Source organism: Hyperolius riggenbachi, chromosome 10, assembly GCF_040937935.1.
Source record: "Hyperolius riggenbachi isolate aHypRig1 chromosome 10, aHypRig1.pri, whole genome shotgun sequence".
Classification (NCBI taxonomy): domain Eukaryota; kingdom Metazoa; phylum Chordata; class Amphibia; order Anura; family Hyperoliidae; genus Hyperolius; species Hyperolius riggenbachi.
This window is the reverse complement of record NC_090655.1, coordinates 193,975,350-193,997,813: the sequence shown is the minus strand read 5'-3', so window position 1 is coordinate 193,997,813 and position 22,464 is coordinate 193,975,350. Positions and strand designations below refer to the sequence as shown.

Below are 22,464 nucleotides of genomic sequence, written 5' to 3'. Positions count from 1 at the left end.
TGAGCAGTACTCCACTTCCGCCCTTACTCAAGTTACAGGACACATGAAGAAGTCACATGACGCGAGGTCACGTGATACGCACACGCAGACCTCTGACGGTTCCATCCTCATCTTCCCTTATTTAAATTGGGCTTAGAAGCGGATTCGAGGAGGTAAGATTCTTGTCATGAGGCATATGGCACAACATTGCACAATGCAATGGTGGTCATGGGCTGTCACCTCTCAGCATTCGTACATGCCGGGACAATTTCGTTAGCTTTTTTTATTTATTTTTTTCTTCTATTTTTGCAAAACTGCTTTCGATTATCCTTGGTTCTAATGCTTCCATTGATGTAGCCAATGAGGAGGTTACAGTTGTGTACTGTTGGCCAGCACTTCTGGATAACTTAAATTGAGAAGAAGCAATAGTATTGACTTTTACATTGGTCATGAGATTGGAATACACTAGAGCAGTTTTATCCAAGTTATGCATTTGTGTCCAAAGGCAAATTTCTGCAGACACTGAAGGTGCCCATACATCTAGCAATGTAGGGGCAGATTCGAGCAAGAGACAGATCTCTCTCTGATTGAATCTAATCAGAGAGAGATCTGCTGGCTGCCCATACATCACAGGCCCATTCCTCAGCATGAAATCTTTTGGTAATTGACCTTGTGATGTCACCCCTGTCCGCTGTACCCCTAAATGTTCGATGCCTGGTGCACTGGCATGTAAACACTTTACCTGCCCGCTATTCCTGAAAGTCTGTTGTACTTCTCCATTAATGCACCATGTGGCTGCCTGCTTTATAACACGTAGGGCCGGAGCAGTGCTTTTCAGCGCAGGTAGATTTGGGAGCAGCCGGCGCCACCATAGACTGTAATAGGAATTACAGCTATAGCGCGTTCAGTGAGTAACGGCGGCGCTGTCAGAAGACTGAGCTGAAGTTGCTTTTAAAACACAATAATTCGACCTCCAGCAATAGCTGGAAACCAAATAAAATCATTCCCCACTATCCATGGCAGCCTGGAGAGGGAATAGTATTTAACACGGCCCGGACTTGCGCAGAAGCAGGATCAGCCATATACCAGCTGTATCCAGCGCCCAAGTCTACCGGCGCCGATTTCAAATGTATGCCGTAGGGCGTGTGTTTGAAACCACATGCTATATGTTAATAGTCACGTGGGACTTGAAAGCGGAGGCACAGCGGACAGGTAAAATATTTACATGCACGGGCATCGAGGGGACACCTAACGTTTGGGGAGGCAGCGGCCAGGGATTCTGTTACAATATCGCACTCTGTTGATGCTGTACACCCGATCGTTCCGAGGTTTCCAAGAATGTCCGAAGTATACATTCGACCAATTTCGTCCCGAAATTGGTCAAATCGTTGATCGTTCATGCTTGTTGGGGCACCAATTTTCACAGTAATCGGATGGTCGATCAGTGGTGAGGACTTAGGCTGTACCAGAGGGGAACAGAGGAGAACGGGGGTGTGGTGGGTTTGAAGAGAGCCCACTAAGCATGCCTGCTCCGCCCCCCCCCCCCCCCCCGTTTTTAAATTGTATGTTGTGCTAAGGTATCCTTTAAAAATGAGTGGACTATGGTGGGTGATCAGATATTGAGTATGTCCCCAGTGGATCTTAAGAAGGTGGGGAAAATCTCTATATGACAAGTTTAGGTACAGGGGGAGTTAGAAGTAGTCCAGAGGGACATCTAGCCAACAGACACTCATGTTGGGTTAGGTCTAATAATCCTAAACTTTAAATTTGAAAGGGCAGAGGGATTAACGCCTACATTTTTGTAATGTGGTGTTAGCAAATGTAAAAGGGTGTTATTCATAGAGCGGTGGTTTCCTCAAACCATATTGAGCACAAATATACTCTGGCTTCAAATGCTACATGCAGGGGGTGCATCAAGTTGACCTTGATGGAAAAATACACACAAGAGAAAGACCTGAGCCTGTAGTGTAGTATTTAGAAAAAAGTGAAAGCAGTTATGTAGATAAAAGTACTCATAAACCCGGGTTGCTAGATAGCAACGACCTTCAGCACATGTGTGGAACACCTACCCATAGGAGGATGAACTCTCAATGGCTAGGCTGCTCTCTAAAAAATTGAAAAACGTGTAAGGGTAAATGGAGGAGGGAGTACACTCCAAATAATTCAGTATATTATAAAAATACAAATTTTATTGACATCCTTAATAAAATTCCATAAAAGGTGTACACCCACGAGGTAGTCGGCCGACCCTCCACTACATAATATCCTTCTTATTCATCCATACACACACATATACAACAAACAGAATTTAATTGCAGTGATCACTGAATATGTTAATGCCCAGATGTCCATAGAAAATCCGCCTCATGCTCTACTGTTCATGTTAAATAACTTTTCATTTGAACGAAAGCATAGTCACCAGACTGTCAGTACCAGTGAAGCACATCAAGCAAGATAGCAAAGCCTTATTGCAATATTCAGGAGCCTGTTCAAGAGTCATAAGCTAAAAAAACGGCACAGATAGCATGCAGTGTATCAACACATTGATCTCCAGCCTAGTCTGTATACTCTACCAGCTTCCTGGGGTTGCAGGGTACCATATGTCCCATAAGGATGGTTGTGCAGTTCATCTGGTGTGCAGTATAGTTGTCAGCATTTGTAATCCACAAACGGCATCTTAGTCTCACAAGGGATGATCGCGGAGAGACATTGGGTTACGTCCTGACAAAGTAGCAGAGCAGGAGCAGGGCATATCCGACAAGCGGCAATGGCCCTGACTCCGACTCCTTAATCTAATACTTAACAGGGCTGTGGAATTTGTACAAAAATCACCCGACTCCGACTCCTCAGTTTATGAAACCACGGCTCCAACTCCGACTCCGGGTGCCCAAAATTGCCCAGACTCAGACTCCTTGACTCCGACTCCACAGCCCTGATGCTAACATTCAAATCCCTACACGACCTAGGCCCTGGATACCTGAAGGATTTGTTTGGATTAACGCGAAACGATAATGTTTTCGCGCGCAAACACTAATTTTTGTGCGAAAACTTTATCATTTGCACTCAAATTCACGTTTGCACGTGAAAACATTATGGTTTCGTGCGAAAATTCGTGAGCGCACGAAACGCGAAAATTCCTGTGAAAACGGCCGTGCTATTAGTTAGTACTCTTTTGTGAATCAAGCCCCTAGAGTCCAGCTAAAAACCTTTGGAGTCAGACCTTTCTGTCATGCTGCCCCTACCCTTTGGAACATCTTGCCAAACTTAAAGGGAACCTTAACTGTGAGGGATAAGGCCCATATACACGTCGGATTTTTACGAACGACGGGTCGTTTGAACGTCCCGTCGTTCAATCGTCCGCACGCCAAATCGGGCGTGTGTATAGACTGTCGTTCTTATCACCCGAACGACAGTCTGTACACATGCCCGATTTGGCGTGCAGACGACTGAACGACGGGACGTTCAAACGACCCGTCGTTCGGAAAAATACAACGTGTGTATGGGCCTATAGGGTTGTTTTCTTTTAAACCATACCAATTTCTTGTCAGTCCTGCTGATCTCTTTATCTGCAGTTGGCTAAATTGCACACTTGAAACAAGCATGCCGCTAATCCAGTCTGACTTCAGTCAGAGCACCTGATCTGCATGCTTGTTGAGAGGCTGCGGTTAAAAGTATTAGAGAAACAGGATCAGCTGGAGAGTCAGGCAACTGGTATTCTTTTAAAGGGAAAAATCCATATCCTTCTCAGTTTAGGTTCCCTTTAATCAAGAAAGCTCCAACCCTGGACATGTTTAAATCAAAACTGAAAAGCCACCTGTCTGCATTTATGATCACATAACTTTTTCTCCTTTGCACATCACTATGTACTGATCTGAGACAAGCTTTTGCGCTTTGGGTCCTACAGGAGAAAAGCCCTTTACAAATGTTTTGTTCTTGTTATTTTCACTATTATTTGGGCAGGGAACCTCAATCCTTCAGCCTGCTTCAGGTGTGATTGCGCTGTCCTTGCCCCTCCCCCATGCCACATCCCAGAAAGCCCTGTGCCACCCTGCTGCATAATACTCTATATCTATACCCCTACCACTTTATGGAATGGGAATGTGTAAGTTGCTGTAATTGCCACACTTCCTGTCCAATGGTTGATAAAGTGCAGGGATGCATTTGCTAGAGTACATTTGAAATCGGCGCTGGTAGACTTGGGCGCAGGATACAGCCGGTATATGGCTGATCCTGCTTCTGCACAAGTCCGGGCTGTGTTAAATACTATTCCCCCACCAGGCCGCCATGGATAGTGGGGGAATGAAATAATTCGGCTTCCAGCTATTGCTGGAGGCCGAATTATTGTATTTTTTAAGCAACCTCGGCTCCGTCTTCTGACGGAGCCGACGTTACTCACTGAGCGCTGCAATAGGAATGATTCCTATTGTAGTCTATGGAGGCGCCTAGCAGCGCTGAAAAGCACTGCTCCGATTTGCTATGCCTGTCTTGAAAATGACTGTTGGCTGTTGCAATATAGCCCCTTTTTTTGAAAGCTTTTAGGGACCTAGCTAAAAGGCATTTTGGGAGAGGAACTGTGAGGTGGAAGGCAGAAAGGCATGAGCTTTAACAGGAGAGCTTTGGATTTAGTTAATGCCCCACAGCTTCCTGGTACCAAATTTGTTACTCATGCTCTACTGTAGTTCCCATTTTGATGGCAAAATACCAACATGCTGTTGCCCGAGTATGTTCACTATCTGAAGTTACCTTGCTCCTACATACGATATTTTTACAGCACATACCGTAACATTTTTATTTTCTTCCAGCCATCAGACATGTTCCTGCTTGTTTTGTTTTTGCTGCAAATTTCAAAAGGTACCAGTGTGGATGGAGATTGGGTCCATTTGCCCAGTAAATGTGAAGGTAAGACTAGTGAACATATACTGTACATTTCTGATGCTTTTTCAACCAAACTAACTGAGGAATTATGTAAATTAGACTATCTCCCCTTCCTTCTTTCTTTTTTTTCCTCCTCCCTCTCTCTCTCTCTTCTTTGAGTATTCAGGGAATTGAATATTAATTGTTTGCAGCTCTGTCTCATCCTGTAGAAGAATGGCAGAAGCTGATGCAGACCATGCTAATTCTGCCCATTTAGCTCTCTTGTAAGGTCGCATCTGGCATATGGAATACAGTTCTGAGCACCATGTTATGCTGGGAATACACTATACGTTTGTTCGGCAGATAGATGGTTTGATAGATAATTTCCGACATGTCTGATCTTATTTTCAATTGTTTTTCTGATCGATTTCTCATAGAAGTGAATGGAAATAGATAAGAAAAGATAAGAGAATCGAGCGGAAAAACGAATAGAAAATCGATCGGATGGAAAATTCACAAAAAAAATGCATCATGTATTCCCAGCATTACAGGCAGGACCCCGAGGCGGGGTTCTTACATCGCAATCCCCATACAGAGGCTGGGTCTGCCTATGCCACTGTTGCTATATAGCTTCCCCCAAAGCCCCCCCCCCCACGCGCGCTGCGAGACCCCATTAAACACAGCTGTGCTATGCAGCTGTGTTTACCTCACTAATGTCAGTCTCCGCTCTCCCCCGCCTCCTGAATGTCTCGCCTGCATACCTTCCCTCCAATCAGCGGCGAGGGAAGGGACGTGGGCGGGGACCGGAGTGATTCAGTAGGCGGGGGAGCGGCGATACTGGCATTAGTGAGGTAAGCACAGCTCGCTGCGACACGCTGCATGTCGCCAGCGCGGCTGTGATTTATGGGGTCTCACAGCGCGCAGGGGGGGCTTTGGAGGAAGCTATATAGCAATAGAGGCTGGGCTCTATAGGCAGACCCAGCCGCTGTATGGGGATTGCGATGTTCTCTTTAAGAGTTTTAGAGCAGCTGCAGACACATGCAACACAGTTTGTCACAAGTGTGGAAGGAATCAGGAAAGATTAGATAAACTGAGCTTATTTAGTCTGGACAACACACCTTAAAGGTACCCATACACTAAAACGATTTCCCGTCGAAATACAGCAGATTCGATCACTGTGATTGAATCTGTTGTGAAATTGTTACGCAAATGTTGACCGATCGACCGATTTCCACCCAAAATCGATCAATTCAGTCGATCTGCCCAGGCAGAAAATTTAGCTTGATCGCCGGCAAGTCGGGAGCACATCGTTAGCGCCGTTTAATACGGCAAGAACCGACACAGCAATAAATCACCTGTGCATCTGCGCGAGTCCCCGGGTCCCTGCAGTCTCTCACTTCTTCCGGCGTCTTCTCCGTCTTCACTTCCTGTCCTGTGAGAAGGCGAAGTTCAAACAGTAGAGGGTGCTCTACTGTTTGAACTTCCTTGTAACAGGACAATACAGGAAGTGAAGAGAAGATGGAGGAGGACTCTGAAAGAAGTGAGAGACTGCGACGACCCGGGGACTCACGCCGGTTGACAGGTAATATCATTGCTGTTGGCAGGGGGCGGCGAGGCAGCAGCAGTTCCACAGTTTGATTCAAAATCTGTGTGCAGTGTATGGGCAGCCAATAGATTCCTCTCTGATCAGATTCAATCTATCTGTTGGTTGATCTGTTGGCAATCGACCAGTGTATGGCACTAAACAACATACAGTAGGTCCCCTTGGGTGTCATCGCTGGGTCGGCCTGTACAGATGCGTGTCAGCGCGTTTTGTCAAAACAGCCGTGTAGCTGATAACGCGTTATGTTGCTATGCGGGGGGGGGGGGGGGGGGGCGGAAACATTACAAGATTGTTGTGTTATTGCTATTGTTAGTTAGGTTGTGTGGTTTTCAGTGCCCGGGGCTGGAATTGAAGCTGTACACAAAGGATTGGGTGAGTTGTCGCTGAGTGAGAACCTTTCGGTACAGTATAATGTATAATGAGCCTTTGGGGAAGTGCATTAGATGTTCCACTACTGAATCTAAACAAGACAACCAGTGAACTGGTAATGTTTAAAAAAGATATGGCAGTCTACATATCCCTTTCCCTAATGGGTAAAGTGTACCCAACACTGAGTAAAATAAAAAAAAAAAAACACCAGTCCTCCTTAGATGAAAAACAAGTATGGAACATGATTATAATGAATCTACCGTGTTAAACGTACATTTGCAATATACTTTTTATGTACGGTAAGCAATTCTAGCACACAGAGTGAAAAAGGCTTTAATTTTGAATTTTAATTTTTGTGGTTATAAGCTTTCACAGTATTTAGTGCTGAATGTTTTCTTTTACAGTATGCAAGTATGTTGCTGTGGAGCTGAAATCCTCATTTGACGAGACCTCTCGGACACGTGAAGTGATTGATGTTCGATATGGGTTTCTGGAGGAGAAAAACAAGAAGACTGTCAAGTACACAAGCTCGTAAGTTTTTTTCAAAATGATTTCTCCCTTCATTTATTCCTTGAATTTTTTTTTACTTGCAACTTGTAGTATAGAAATACTATATCTATATAATCATACTAATAGCCCTTGTAAAGAAAAAAAAGATCTATTGCACACTGCAAGCAAATCAGATTCAGATTCAGATTTTTAATCTGTTTTTACATCCGATTCCGATTCAGATTTTTAATCTTAACTGCATGCTGCGTTTTTTGATCCGTTTTTCTGTTGAATGTATTCAAGGAAAATCGGAAACGGAATCGGAAACGGAATCGGAATCGGAAAACGGATTTGCAGTGTGCAGGGAGCCTTACTCAGGCCAGTGGATAAAAATAGGTAATGTATTTAAACACACACACACACACACACACACACACACACACACACACACACACACACACACACACACACACACACACACACACACACACACACACACACACACACACACACACACACACACACACACACACACACACACACACACACACACACACACACACACACACACACACACACACACTTTTAATCACATGGTGAGTAGCCTCTACAATATAATATGCATTTAGGGCCCGTTTCCACTAGGCGCGAATTTGCATTGCACCGAAACTGAAGCCAATACATGTCAGTGGAATAGTTTCCATTGCATGCGAATTTTGCAGTGTTACCCGGGAACAGAATAGGATGCATGCTGCAGATATCTGCAGCTCACATCCGGATCCCATAGGCAGGAGTAGACGGCTGCATTTGGACTTCCAGACATCATCCGTGGCTAGCTGTGGTGCAATGCGATCGCATCTGTGCAATAGAAACGGGCCCATACAGTTTATAGCTGGGTAGATGCAGTGGCATTAGCAGTGAGGGTGACAGTGCCAGCTGTTTCACAATTAAACTCACCTGATGAAACGAGTTTAATCACAAAACAGCTGTTAGGCATTCTGTCATCCACCCAGCTGAAAATAAAGGGCTTCTATGGAAGCCGTGCTTAGTTTACCCCCTTCACTACAAATCAGTGTGCCAATTGTGTGGAAGCACGCTAGCTCTGCTGTTTGTCAGTTGTTTGGCTCCCTTCCTGCACCTGGTGCGGATACCTGCTTCTTTGCTATTTCTAGGTAACCTTTAATACATCATATAAAAAAATCTCAGGACAGATGCATAAAATTCAGTACACTTCTGGTTGGCAATGCAGATGCACTCTACCCAGGTCATGTTGCCAGCTAGTAATGCGGTCTCCCTGGCGATAAATAACCAAAAGTAACACTCTGCTACTGTTCTCTCTAACTCACCCTCCGATTCAGGCCCACTCCTGCTGCTGCTGCCACCACCTTTCAGTACTTCATCCATGCTACTCGTTTGTACACTTCTGGATAGCAGTGCACCCAGCTCAAGCTGCCAGCTAGCAATGTGCTCCACACAATGGGCATGATTCACAAAGCTTTTTCACCTGTTTTCCTCTGTTTTCACCTCATCTGTGTTACTTTTTTAAGCTCCCAAGGAGCAAAAATATAATATAATAAGGTAAGAAAAGTAATATTGAAATGAAGTTCATCGGAACAACTTAGGGCTCTTTTCCACTATGTGATTGCGATTGAGCTATTATACTGAGTATAGTAGAGTCCATCTCATCCAAAACGCAGCAGGACGACGATTGCACTTTGACCAAAATCGCATCGCAATCGGATCACACAAATGGAAATTGCTGCCGCCGTTTAATGTACCTTGCATTTTGCGAATAGAATCAAATCGCAGGGTAATGGAAAAAGGCCCTTACTTTGAGTGATTATTTTGCTTGTAAATATGCTGAAAGCTTATTTTTTATCAATTCGGTGAAAAATAAGTCATTTATGAGATGTTTTGTGAATAGAGTCCATTGTCTCAGGCCCTCCTCCTCTGCTGCTGCCTTTTACTACTCCATTGACACTGCTTGCATGTACACTTCTGGGTGGCATTGCTGATGCAGTCAAGCTGCCAACTAGAAATCTCTGGCTATAGATGGGCCGAGGCCACACTCTGCTACTGCTGTCGCTGACCCACACCTCATCTCAGGCTTACGCCACTTGTATGTTCACTTCTGAGTGGCAATGCTAAAGCAGTCCGCTCCGGTAATGCTGCCAGCTAGCAATGCAATAGCTGAACAGAGGCTACATTGTGCTACTGCTGTCACTGACCTATGCTCCATCTCAGGCCCACCTCCTGCCGCTGCCGCCATTCACTACTCCATTCATTCTCGGTGTCTAGAGGGCACACTCTGTTGCTGCTCTTGCTAAATATCAATAATAAATCAATCATTTTTATAGGGGAGTACTTAAGAAAAAAACTAAAGCCCATCCTTTACTTGCAGCAAGACATACAGTTTAGTATTGTTGTTAGATAATGTCCAAGAAAAGCTTTACTATGCGTATATAAAAAAAAAATTCCAATATATTTTGACAGTTAGTGCAATGGCACCAGTCCATTTCTGGCTTCCACTAGCCCTTTATCAAGCACAGAAAATGCAAGTTAGCGGAACCATCAATAATAATTATTCCCGGATGGGTGACTCCAACCAAGACAAAAAAAAGACTGAACACCAACTGCACAAGAAGCCACAAGTTATTTATAATTCTGCTCTATTTAAAAGACTGAACATTTTTGAACATGCATATAATAGGCCTTGGGAGACACACTGTTAATAAAGCAGATATAATACACTGAAGTGAGTGTGGTTATGTGTATTCAGTGGAGAGAAAGGTTAGGTTGGTGACTTTGGTTTGCTGCGTTGTCTAGACCTATGTAAAGGTGTGCACACAGCCAAAATTCACAGCCAGTCCTCAGCCAAATTTAGTCATGCGTGTGTTTGCAGCTTAACTCACATGACTAGCTGGTCAGAACTAAGAATCGTTTCCTACTGAGTATGTACAGAATGGTATAAATACACATTCTTGAGTAGTCTGCTAGAAATACAAGTATTAGTTGATACAGAGATCTAGTTGTGGCTACATTGCAATATAATAGCTGTGATCTATAAAGAACTGTTTTGTCCAAGTTTTTTAGTTTTATTGGTAAAGATGATAGTCATGTGTCTGTCTTTCTGTTATGTAGGGACATCCGTTTGATTGAAGTCGTAGATGGCCTCTGTGAAAGATTGTTGGGGTACAACCTTCATAAGGAACGGACTGGCAGCAATCGCTTTGCTAAGGTAGTCTTGCTATACTAATAAAAACCAGGGCTGTGGAGTCGGTCCAAAAATCCACCGCCTCCGACTCCTCCGTTTAGGATTCCATCGACTCCGACTCCTCTAATTTGCATATTACAATTTTGTTGATGAAAAGTATGTAACATGAAATTCGTCTCTTAACTGCCAACGCTTAGGAATTTTACAAGACAACTGAAGTGAGAAGGATATGCAGACTGCTATATTTATTCCCTTTAGACTAAAACTAGTCCTTGGTAAGAGTACTTGTAAAAGGTACAAACCGGAACAAAAAACATCTATCAGGCCCTAGGCAATGTAAGTGTGGGTACATGTAAGAATGATGTGCAGGTACACTGCAGGGGAATGAAGAGATTGTAAACAGACAACACCTCTGTGTTCAATTTGCACAGCATTCTCAGTGGATTCCCTGCAGCTCTGTGGGGAGTGCATATGTAGAGTATAGTACTACTGTGTAACAAAGTAAACCTGAGACAGATGAAATTAAAGTTTTATACATACCTGGGGCTTCCTGCAGCCGCCTTCAGGATAATCAGTCCCTCGTTGTCCTCCTCCACCACCTGGATCTTCTGCTATGAGTCCAGGTACATGAGCCAGTCGGGCGTAGTGCGCATGCACACACTCCGCCGCCAGGAGCATACTACACCTGTGCAGCACTATTGCGCAGGTGCAGAATGTTCCTGGCTGTGGGAGCGGCATGCGGCCGGACAGTGCTGACTGGCTGAATTACCAGGACTCATAGCAGAAGATCCGGGTGGTGGAGGACAGCGAGGGACTGATTAGCCTGAAGGGGGCTGGAGGAAGCCCCAGGTATGTATAAAAAAACTTTACTTTTCATCCGTCTCAGGTACCCTTTAATTTGTAGTCACCAAACCAAATTTTAACAACATATCAAATTATTTGATTTCATCAGCAAAGGGAGTGCGTACATTTGCATAAATCAGCATCAATGCAGAATTATTTCCATCTCATTGACCATCTCTATTAGTGACACAGCTACACATCAGGCTTTATTCTTACAGCATAGATGTTATTTAGTATATATAAGAGATTCCTGTGTACTCATCATATATACAGTCACAATCAGATATGTATATCTGACCTTAAAAATACGGGGACTGCTTTATTGAAGCAGCACAAGTAACTAATTTTAATTGGTTTATTTCATTTTTGTGGACTAAGCACAGCTATTACTGTATATATACATTATTTTTTAAGACTACTATCTGAGAAATAGAACATTTTATCATATTTTCTATTTTAATTACAGTTACAAATTCATTAGGAGTCGGAGTCGGTGCATTTTTTCCCGACTCCGACTCCAGGCACCCAAAATTGCCCGACTCCACGACTCCGACTCCGACTCCACAGCCCTGATAAAAACATACCCATTTGTAGAAGAGCATACAATTTAAAATGTGTGTGTTAATCATATTTTCCAAATTTTTACACTGATCATTTTCACTGTGGCACCCCTTCTAGATTTTTTTTTCTTTTCTTTTTTTCACGCAGGGGATGTCTGAGACCTTCCAGACTTTACATCACCTTGTTCACAAAGGAGTGAAAGTTGTGATGGACATTCCATATGAACTCTGGAATGAAACATCTGCGGAAGTTGCTGACATGAAAAAACAGGTAACTGAAGCTAACATAGGTGTAAAAAGTTCCTGCTAAAATAAAAACTTTTGCTAAAATTTTCACGACTAGAAAAATTCAGTCTTGTTGGTTCATGTTTAGAGCTTGTGCATACTGCATCTGCATCTTTTAATCATATTAAATGTCTATTATGATGTAAGAACATCATAATAGCAGAGGAAATTGAGGGAAGAAGATGGATGATTTTGATTGTATGTTTCTCCTTGTTTGCCTCTAAAGAAGCAGTGAAACTTGTGTCAGGCAGTCATTAAATTCTGCTTATGGAGCTACATGTTACTCTTCATGTTATATGTTACCAGAAGATATTTATGTGCAGCAATATGGACTTCTATGTGATGCAATAAAAGTGATAATGTTTTGAACACTGAGGATTTATGCTTACTCCATGTAAAGCGGACCTGAACTCAGAACGTCCTCTCTGCTCTAAAAGATAAGCAACAGCATAATGACCTTTAAAGTGTACCAGAGACCAATAAAAAAAAACCGTTTTATACATACCAGGTGCTTCCTCCAGCCCCATGCGTATTGCTCCCCCTCCGCCATCCTCCTCTACTTGCAGCTCCAATATTGTGTACCGTTAGTTCTGCCAGTCTGCGCAAGAGAAAGTGCGCTCTCTACGTATCTCTCCGGCGGCCAAGTGAAATAGCCTGTATACCAGTGTCCTGTAGACTGACACCATAAAAGGTATACTACATTTAATTTTGCCGTTCTGGGTCACCATGAGCTGTCTGGTTATTCCTCAGTACTTTAAAAGTCACTGTATGCAGCCACATTACAAGCCAGGGAGCGACACAGGGCGATTGATAATGGCCGAGGCTGACAATCTGTTACTCAATTTAAGCAGTTTACTTATGGTTTTTTTCCTCAGATGCCATGAGACAATTTGCAATTAAACTTGTTCTATTTATTTTTTTTTTATGCTCAGTGCGACATCATGATGGAAGAGTATGAAGACGTCATTGAAGACTGGTATCGAAATCACCAGCAAGAAGATCTTATGGATTTTTTGTGTGCCAAACATGTTTTAAAAGGAGAGGACAAAAGTGAGTCTCTCCTTAACTGATACATTGGCTGTTTGTACACTGCTATTCGTGGAAACATACATTACTGTCAAACAGGATGTTACACATGTTGCTATATATAAGCTGGCCAACTGTCAGCTAAGGGCCCTTTTACTCTTAGGGCTTGTTTCCATGCTGCGCGTCACTCCCAGCGGGGGGTGGGGCTTGTGATCCCATTCATTATACTGAACAGGATTACGGGCTGAAGCGCCCCGAAAAGCAGAAAACCATGCACCGCGATTCATTGGTGAATCAGCACGCATGAATTTAAATGGAAGACAGTGCAGTCTATGCAATGTCTGTTGACCCTGCGATTATGTTTCCATAAGCGCGCATGAAAGCACGCTATATGGAAATTAGCCCTTAATCAGTTGCTCTCAGTTATAACTGAAAGGACAACTGATTTTCAAAGTAATGTCCATGTTTTCCTATGGCTCAGTTCACACTATACACATTTTAACTGAAAGCTTTTTCACAATGCACTGCTATGGAAAAAAAGCGGGTACTAACGCATGAAGTGTAAAAGGACCCTTAGTGTATGCACTAGCTCTACTAGGAATCAGAGACAGCATTAACGTACATGAAGAAGGGGTGTGAGGAAATTTGAGCTCCCAATTTATAGGAATATAATCTCATCACAATTTACTGATATTTTAAAAGTTTAAATTACCATAGTAAAATATTGGTAATACTGATATATTACCTACAACCTAACCTAACTCTATCCTTACCCAGAACCTTCCCTACCGATGCCTTACCTTAAAGAGAACCTGTACTGAGTAAAAATATTTAAAATAAACACATGAGGTAACTTCAAATGAACATTACATAGTTACCTTGCCATCAGTTCCTCTCAGAAGCTCACCATTTTCTTCTGACAATAATCCCTTCCAGTTCTGACAATATTTTGTCAGATCTGAAACATATCAGTTGCTGTCAGTAAAATATCAGTTGCTGTCAGTTATAGCTGAGAGGAAAACTGATGTACCAGGTAATGTCCATGTTTCCCTATGACTCAAGTGGGCGATGTTACAGTTTAACTGTGTGCTGACCAGAAAGCTGTTATGGGTAATGGCCATTTTCAAAATGGAGGACGGAAAATTCCCTTGAGCACAGTGAATAAACAGGACGCAGGACAGGAGAAGGACTCTGAGGAGTAGACTACATGGAAGGTAAGTATGACTTGTGTATGCTTATTTTGACTTTCATTTTCAGTACAAGTTTTCTTTAAACACCCCCCCCCCCCTTCACACACACACACACACACACACCCACACACCACACCCCTAACCCTTAAAACACCACCCATGCCTAACCTTAGCCGCCCCCCACCACCCATGCGTAATCTTAACCACCCTCGCTGCCAATTCGCCACAATTGCACTAATCTTAGGGTGTCGTTATAGGTGCAATTATAAATTGTGGCTTTACTGTGAAATTGGGGCACCCGCATCGCCTACTATACATTGGGCGCCCAAAATTTCACTTTAACCACAATTTATAATGGCACCCATGGTGGCGCACACGTTTCTGCCAGTAGTGGGTTCCCAAATGTCCTGCTTCCTAGCAATCTTACATTGTGACAGGTTTCACAAAGTATCCCTGTTTATATTTCAGAGATAACAGATTTCCTTGAGCAGCAGTACAAAGGGGTAAGCCGGAAATTAACACGTGCCGCTTACACCGTCAGACCCAGAGGCGGCCTTTGGGGGGGCCACTGGGGCGGTCGCCCCAGGCCCCGCGTCTGAAGGAGGCCCCACGGTCAGACAGTACTATAGGCAATACTACTGGCTGCAGATACTGCCTTCCGTACATTTGTTTACTAGGAGAGCCCAGTGCTGCCTCCATACACGCCCCCCTCTGCTCCTGGCCAATAGAGGCAGACCAAACTGCACTCTGCTTCAGCCTCCTCCCCTAAACCCGCCCTGTCCCCATAGCAGCAGGCAGCCATCAGCCTTCAGAGTAGTGTTTACCACTTTCATGAGGCCCCGCCTCTAACTCAACCCCCCGCTCGTTATTCTAGGCATAAGGGCGATAGAGAGACTATGTTCCCCTGCGTGGCTGTGCCCCCCTGACTGCCCCAGACACAGAGAGACTCGAGAAGGAGCTGCAGCCAGTGAGTGGACACAGGCAGGAGGACACACACGTGTGTGTGTGTGTGTGTGTGTGTGTGTGTGTGTGTGTGTGTGTGTGTGTGTGTGACAGGCACTGCCAGCCAGCTCTGAGGACACAGGCAGCAGCTGCAGAATTACCAGGGATCCGTGGTGGGCACAGACAAGGTGACAACAAAGTCAGAGTGTCATACACACTGCTTGTGTGTCTGATGCAGCAGCTTCAGCAGTAGGAATAAATGATGAGCATGGAACAATCATGCTGAAGCTGCTGCATTGCTTCTGAGTGCTCTTTTTTTTATTTTTTTTTACTGATTTTAAAATAAAGTTATTCGTTTTCTGAGTAGTTTTCTCTTATATACATGTGTGGTGTTGGAAAAGAGGGGATTTCTGGTGCTAAACCTGACTGATAGCATCATATTGATAAGCTGCCTGCTTATTAGTATCATGCTGTGGCCCCAGAAATCCCCTCTTCCCCACTGAGACCACCCATGTATATAGGAAAGAAAATCTGAGCAGGCCCCGCTCCTCTTCACACAGCTTTACTGTGCCTGTGGAACTCACACTCTAATCCTTTCACAGTCAAATGTCCTACCATATTATTAATATCTGAATTTGACCTGTGGGGCATGATATCTGCATTTGATCTGTGTAGGGCATGATATCTGCATTTGATATGTGGGGGACATGATATCTGCATTTGACCTGTGATGGGCATGATATCTGCATTACGATTATTTTCAGGCAGGCGGAGGAGTTGGGGATGGGTACTAGGCTGGCTGTGGAGCATGTCTGGATAGAGATACAAACTTTGGTCTCCAAACCTTGTATCTCTATCCAGACACACTCCCCAGTCAACCTAGCACCCATCCCCAGCCAGTCAGGTACACACCCCTAGCTCCCCAGCCAGCCAGGTACACACCCCTAGCTCCCCAGCCAGCCTGTATCTATCCCAAGTTCCCCAGCCAGCCTTTACCTATCCTTGGTTTCCCAGCCAGCTTAGTACCCACCCCAGTATATTGGTTGACTTAGTGAACTTTAACAAACTTAATTGCTTTTAAATAATAATAAGGCATACTGCATTAGAGGTGGACAACCTTGTGAGCGTGGTGGTACGGTACATGGCCTACACTTATGGCTCTAGGCCCCGCGTATGACACTCGCCCCAGGCCCGCATACTCTAAGGCCTGGTTCACACTTGCGGTTCTCTGCCAAACGGACTGGATGACCTGACCGGATCCGGATCGGAACCGTACGGTTCTGATCCGGATCTGGTCAGGTTGCATCAGGTGTGCATCAGGATGCGATCCGGATCCGTTTGGCAAAAGAGAGTAGAAATAAAATAAAAATGTTGGGGTCTGGGAGGTCAGCAGAAGGTGGACCTGTGGAGTCAGGCCCTCCGCTGTTTAGAACTCACCTCCACCTCCGACATACTGCCAACATCTCCAGCACGTTAAACGTCACTGCTGCTCCACTCCAAAATGCTTGCCCATGTGTCCCCATCCAAAATCGCTGCTACAATACGCATAGGAAGTGGGGTAGAACATCCGGATTTTATAGCCAGTGTGTTGTGCGCTCTCCGGTTCTCATTGGTTTGTATTGGCCGGATGCAACAGTCCGGCTCCGCTCCGGATACGTCTGCCGGAGGAGCCGGACCAAAAAATAGCGCATGTTGGATCTTACGCCGGAGTCCGGATCCGGTCCATGTGAACGGACGCATAGACTTTCATTGCTATGCCGTGCGTCCGTTCTGTCCGTTCTGCATGCGGTCCGGCTCCGGCACGGCGATTCCGGACGGCGACAGCTAATGTGAACCGGGCCTAAGGCCGCCTCTGGTTAGACCCATTTTCAGGCAGGCACTGGCACTTTGAGGGAAGTGCTACTTACCTGTAATAAATCTTACCTTCTTAATTCATAAATCCTAATTCATACATCAGTGGGAGTGGCTCAGTCTGGAGTACTTCGTTGGAAGAGGGCACAAACTATAGCCGCAGTTTGCATAGCGGGCGACCCTGGCCATGTAATGTATGGTGTATCAGCACACAATTTAGAAATTCCCTGGACTACCGGGGATATTCCAATGTAAATCACTGTGTTTATGCTAGTGTTATCAACATTTTTTAAGTCTTATCATGGGGCTTATTTGCCTTATTATATGAAGTTGCCTAAACTTGAAATGGTACTGTGTATATAGTGGATCATTTACAGCATATAGTAGCATATTCACAAAACCTCTATAAAATAATCTTTGTAATCTTGCTCAGTCGCGTCAGGCTGCGTCTTCTACGCATGCGCAGAAGACCCCGACTGGTGCATTGAGCCAGTTGCTGGGACTGATATCTGGAGAACAGAGGCATTCTGGAGGACGGCGAGGGACTCATCGGTGCTTATGGGGCTGGAGAAAGCCCCAGGTATCAAACCTTTCTGTATTCGCGTCTCAGGTTTACTTTAATATGAGGTGCTATATTTAATAGAAAGCATGTGCACTGCAATATACAGAAACCTAAAAGATTCCTTTTGCGTGCTCCTAGGAGATACCTGAAGGAAGGGGATAGCTCAATGTTTCTGTTATATCCATGGAGGCCCACCTCACACTAGCATAGAACACCATGAAGTATTAAATTGCATAAACTGATAAAGGGCACCAGGACACCAATCTAGGTCCACAAATCAGTATACCTAATAAACCATCAATAATGTGTTACATATCTCTGTGTACTGTTCTTATCCTCCATCAAACTTCACTCAGTAGCCTTTCTCATTCCACACTACATAACAGCCTCATGCACTATGCCAATAGCGTAGAACCTTTCAAAGGGCCAGTACACAGACAACCTCAACCAAAAGAGAGGTTTCTTTAGAAGGTATGATACAGTTCTCAGCACACTTATCCTTCAGGTGTGGATAAGTGTTCTCCAAGTTAATTCGTGTTATCCCGCCCAAAGGATGACGGTTCCTAGGCTTTTCTTAGCTTTCTCTCAGTCTCTGGCCCTTTCCTCCACCTTTCTGCCTTTTCACCTGCTCAAAGCACCCTCCACTTCTCTCTCGGGTGTGTCTATCCTCTGATCACGTTTGGTTTTCTGCAGCCAGGCTTTTTTTTTTCTTCTTCTTTATTCTGAACTGAATTGCAGCAATCCTGGAAAGGATTAACGAACTGCTGTCCCTCAGCTTTGTTATGAGAATGACTGTCACAGGAGTATCCCATCTGGTTTGTTTTCATTCCATCCACATAGAATGTCTTCTCCTGGCCTTCATAGCTTGAAGAGTAGGTAGTAATCATCTGACATGTTTTGGATTAGTCTGTTTCCTTATGGGGGATTATTATTATTATTCTGTGTAAATCTGTTTACTGCATCATGTAGACTTACATAATCTATATACTGTATTGTATGACTAATGCTTTTATAAGTTTCATTATGTCAGTATTTCCCATTAAGTGCCTTATAACTTATTAATCCATTAAACACTGATTGACCTGAAGCTATGGATTGAACTCCATGAAACAGATTGTTTTAGGCCCTTTCAGATGGGCGACTGAACTGGGCATTTGCCGAGCAGTTCAGCCTCTTGGTTGTCACCTGCCCGTGCAATTTAAATGCAGCTGTATTGCAGTGATTGTAACACCAAGCGTGCCAAGCATTGACACATGGTGGTGCTACTGGCCGGCAGAGAGCTGCCACAAGCTGCCGTGCTCAGATCTCACTCCGTGGGGTGGCCACCTGTACAGCGCCGGTACCGGGTTCTAACAAGTGCCTGGCTGGTGCACGAGAGCAGCTGACAGCAGGTGACTTCACTGCCTCGTCAGATACCTGTGTGAAAGGGCCACTATCTTTTTTTCAACAAAGCTTTGTGGCCTAAATGTGTGTTTCCTGGAGGTAAAGTAATGCTTAAAGTAAACCGGAAATTGGCCAAAAAAAGTTACTTACCTATGTAATAATTCCAATATATAATGCTTTTCTCCTGCCAGACTCAAAGCGCTTGCGAGGAAGCTACTAAAACCCACTAAGTAGCAGTGTTAGGAGGTCTTAGCCTACAACTCCTTACTGAATCGTTTCTGGCATAATGTAGAGGGAAGGCTCTGGATAGTATAGAGCCATATTTAGGTACCTTCATCACTAAACTACATTAACTCTCTGTGTTTCCAGAAATGTTTGTCTTAGCTGTTCCCCACTTGCCAATCTATTTAAAGTTATTTTGTAAAGACTACATCATTTTTTGTGTGTTTTTATCTTGAACGTGTAATACTTTGTACCCACAGGCTGCCTGAATGAGGAATGGAGTGATAAAAAGGGAGACAATGCCCCTTCCACTGGTAAAAAGAAGCCGCAAAATAAAGGAAGTAAAAAGAAAACCAAAAAGGTCAAAGACAACTCAAACAAGATGAGCCCTGAGAAGCCAGCAGAAAGAAATCTGGAGGAACCTGAAACACAGATTTCTGAAAATGGGTCCAAGGATGAACTTTGATATAGCATGGATAATTCTAGACCAAAATGCAACGGATTTTATTTTGTGTCTTCAGACTGAGGATGCCCATTACAGGAAGACAATGGGGGAATGTTGAGTATACTGCCAGTGGCTGTTGTGCGCTCTGGCTGTTGAGAATGCAAGGATGCTGTAGGAAAGAAGAAAGTCACCAATTGAAACTACAAATCAACTGGTATCCTGTGCAAGTAAAAAGCACCAATCCAACTGCTTTACAGCCTGTGCCACATTGTTAAAAAAATAGCCGTGGGCAGATGAAGATGGTGTGGTTCAAACATTTTCCCATTAAATCTCTTCTGGAAAGATTGCTTCTCCATTATCCTACCATGGCTATTATGATCTTGCTTGCTTCTGGAGTCCTTCATAATTTTGTATTATGTACAGTCAAACATGAAAGTGGCTTAAATGCTACCTCTGTGAAGCTGGCCCCCCTACAATCAGCACAAATAAAAATTTCATCATGTTTGGCTAGTGTCATACTTTTGCCCATTTTTTGCTGCGACAATAAAGATTTGTGCTGCTTTCTCTTTTTGAAGATACTAGCACTTATTTTTTCCTAGACAACAACATCACCCAGCCCCCTGCGCGGCACTAACATGGAACTGTTAGGCCTGGAACCCACTAGCAGTACATTACTAAGCCATTTCTAAGCAGTTGTGATTTGAAAAGCTCTTGCTAATGTAATGCTATGGGTGTGATCCCACTTGTGGGATGGGATTTTATAAAAATCACCCACAGCATGGCATTAGCAGGCGCTTTTCAGATCTCTAGCGCTTTGAAAAGCTACTAGAGAGTCCCAGACTATATGGTTGGGTAGTTTTGTGTTAGTGCTCATTTGTGCTGCAAAAATCATAATTTCTATCTTTTATAGTTTGTGAGATATATTCAAGATTTTATAAAGGTCAAAAGATCAATTAGCCCACCACAACCTTGCAATAGGCTGAGTGAACTTTTGACCTTTATAAAAACTTGAATATCTCACAAACTGTAAAAGATTTAACAATGTTTTTTTGAGCACAAACACATACCAACCATACCACTTTCATGTCAGTGCTCCGTTGCAAGGGGGCTGGGTGATGTTATTGTCTGGGGAAAAAATAAGTGCTAGTATCTTCAAAACAAAAGCAGCACAAATCTTAATTTTTGCGGCACAAACGTAGCATTAACCAAATGTGATGGAATTTTAATTTTTGCTTATTGTAGACTTCTGCTGTGAGAGACATGCAAAGTGGATGAATGCAGTAGTGCGATATTTTCTCTGGGATCCTTAAAATAAAATCTATAAGAAGTTTATATTTAATCACTTGCACTGGCATCAATCCAAGACTGCAGGCGGCTGTGGTTGAAACTGACTAGGGATAATCAATGATATGCAAATATTTGAGTTTGTGCAAATGTATGTAAATTTTGCAATTATATGCAGCTTGAAAATGGACCAATCAATTTAAACCTGGGTGTTATTTGATTGGTCCATTTCCAAGTTGCATATATTTGCATAAAAAGTACAAAATTTGCTTGGAAATATTTGCATACTATTCATCATCCCTAAAACTGACAATCCTTTAGATTACTAAAAACTGTGTTCCCTGTTATTGTCTTGGCAATTCTAGATCATTGCTGTACACATAATACTTATTGCTTCAGATCAGAAGTCCATTCATATAGTATCCCTTCCTTTTCTGCCCACTGAGCTCTTCTAATTCTCTGGGTTCTGGATAAAACTAATGCACCAAGCTTTATTTACTTTATTTACTTTAGTAGGGCTTTAAAGAGAACCAGAGACGAAGCACCCTCTTGTATTTTACCTTATAAATCAGTGGGAACATGACAGTAAACACCTAATCTGCCCTTTGTTTCATTGTTCTCTGTGTAATCTGACTGTTATTACCTCTGATAAGAATCCCCGACTGAACAGTCAGGCTGCTCCGTCTAGCTTTGCTACAGAAAGATTATAGCTAAGTCTGTCTTCTGTGGTGTTATTTCAAGCCCAAGCCTGCCCCCTTGTGGCTTTGCTATAATGACTCAGCAATAATCATTCCCAGCAAAGCCAGATTTAATTGCTCAGTCTGGGTTTCTTGTGACTGCTGCTAACAGACACTTTTAGCAGTGAGGATGAAACAGACAGCATGGTAAGTGTTTTCTCTAATGTTCTTACTGATATACATGGTAAAATACACAAGGGTGCTTCGTCTCTGGTTCCCTTTAAACATACATTCATAAATACCCACTCTCACTTCTGATGCTCAAGTGATAATGATGTACTATTGCAAAAACATAATAATGTTGAGGTGGTCAGACTGTGTTTTTTTATTATTTACTTGTAGTTTCAAGCTAGTTTTTATCTTGTGTTTCCCGGATCGTCACTCGGACAGCACCCCTGGATGAGACTTGTCTCCCTCCCCACCGTGGACAGGAACTGCAAAAGAAACAATTTGCATAAGCAATAGGCAGCCAGGTATATAAGCTACTTACTTGCCACTATACTTCAGTATAGTTTCCTGTCCCGGACGGAGCGGAGGGAGAGGTCTCCAGGGGGCCATCCATGTCAGTTTGGCAGGGGCAGCGTGTGGCAGGACTCCCAATAGAGCTGAGCAGTGATCAGTGGGGA

At 43.6% G+C, this 22,464-nt stretch overlaps 1 protein-coding gene across 2 annotated transcripts; it reads left to right on the top strand.

Annotated features, from left to right (window-relative positions):
- Nucleotides 1-19: 19 nt before the first annotated feature.
- CNPY3 (canopy FGF signaling regulator 3) lies at nucleotides 20-22,259 on the top strand. 2 transcript variants are annotated; one of them, XM_068255510.1, is made up of 8 exons: nucleotides 20-152; nucleotides 4,782-4,878; nucleotides 7,210-7,336; nucleotides 7,598-7,690; nucleotides 10,436-10,532; nucleotides 12,060-12,182; nucleotides 13,129-13,246; nucleotides 19,633-22,259. In XM_068255510.1, the coding sequence occupies exons 2-8, from the start codon at nucleotides 4,791-4,793 to the stop codon at nucleotides 19,836-19,838; spliced, it is 852 nt and encodes a 283-aa protein (XP_068111611.1). In that variant the 5' UTR covers nucleotides 20-152; nucleotides 4,782-4,790; the 3' UTR covers nucleotides 19,839-22,259. The 2 variants fall into 2 exon arrangements, with proteins under 2 accessions (XP_068111611.1, XP_068111612.1); XM_068255511.1 differs by lacking the exon at nucleotides 7,598-7,690 and having other exon boundaries at nucleotides 27-152.
- The last annotated feature ends 205 nt before the right edge of the window (nucleotides 22,260-22,464 follow it).

What these genes read in the sequence shown, in the direction of transcription:
- CNPY3 (XM_068255510.1), top strand. Translation starts at nt 4,791, where the DNA reads ATGTTCCTGCTTGTTTTGTTTTTGCTGCAAATTTCAAAAGGTACCAGT. An exon ending in ACTGTCAAGTACACAAGCTC is followed by an intron (nt 7,337 to 7,597) that starts GTAAGTTTTTTT and finishes AATGTATTCAAG; the next exon opens with GAAAATCGGAAACGGAATCG. An exon ending in TTTAAAAGGAGAGGACAAAA is followed by an intron (nt 13,247 to 19,632) that starts GTGAGTCTCTCC and finishes TTGTACCCACAG; the next exon opens with GCTGCCTGAATGAGGAATGG.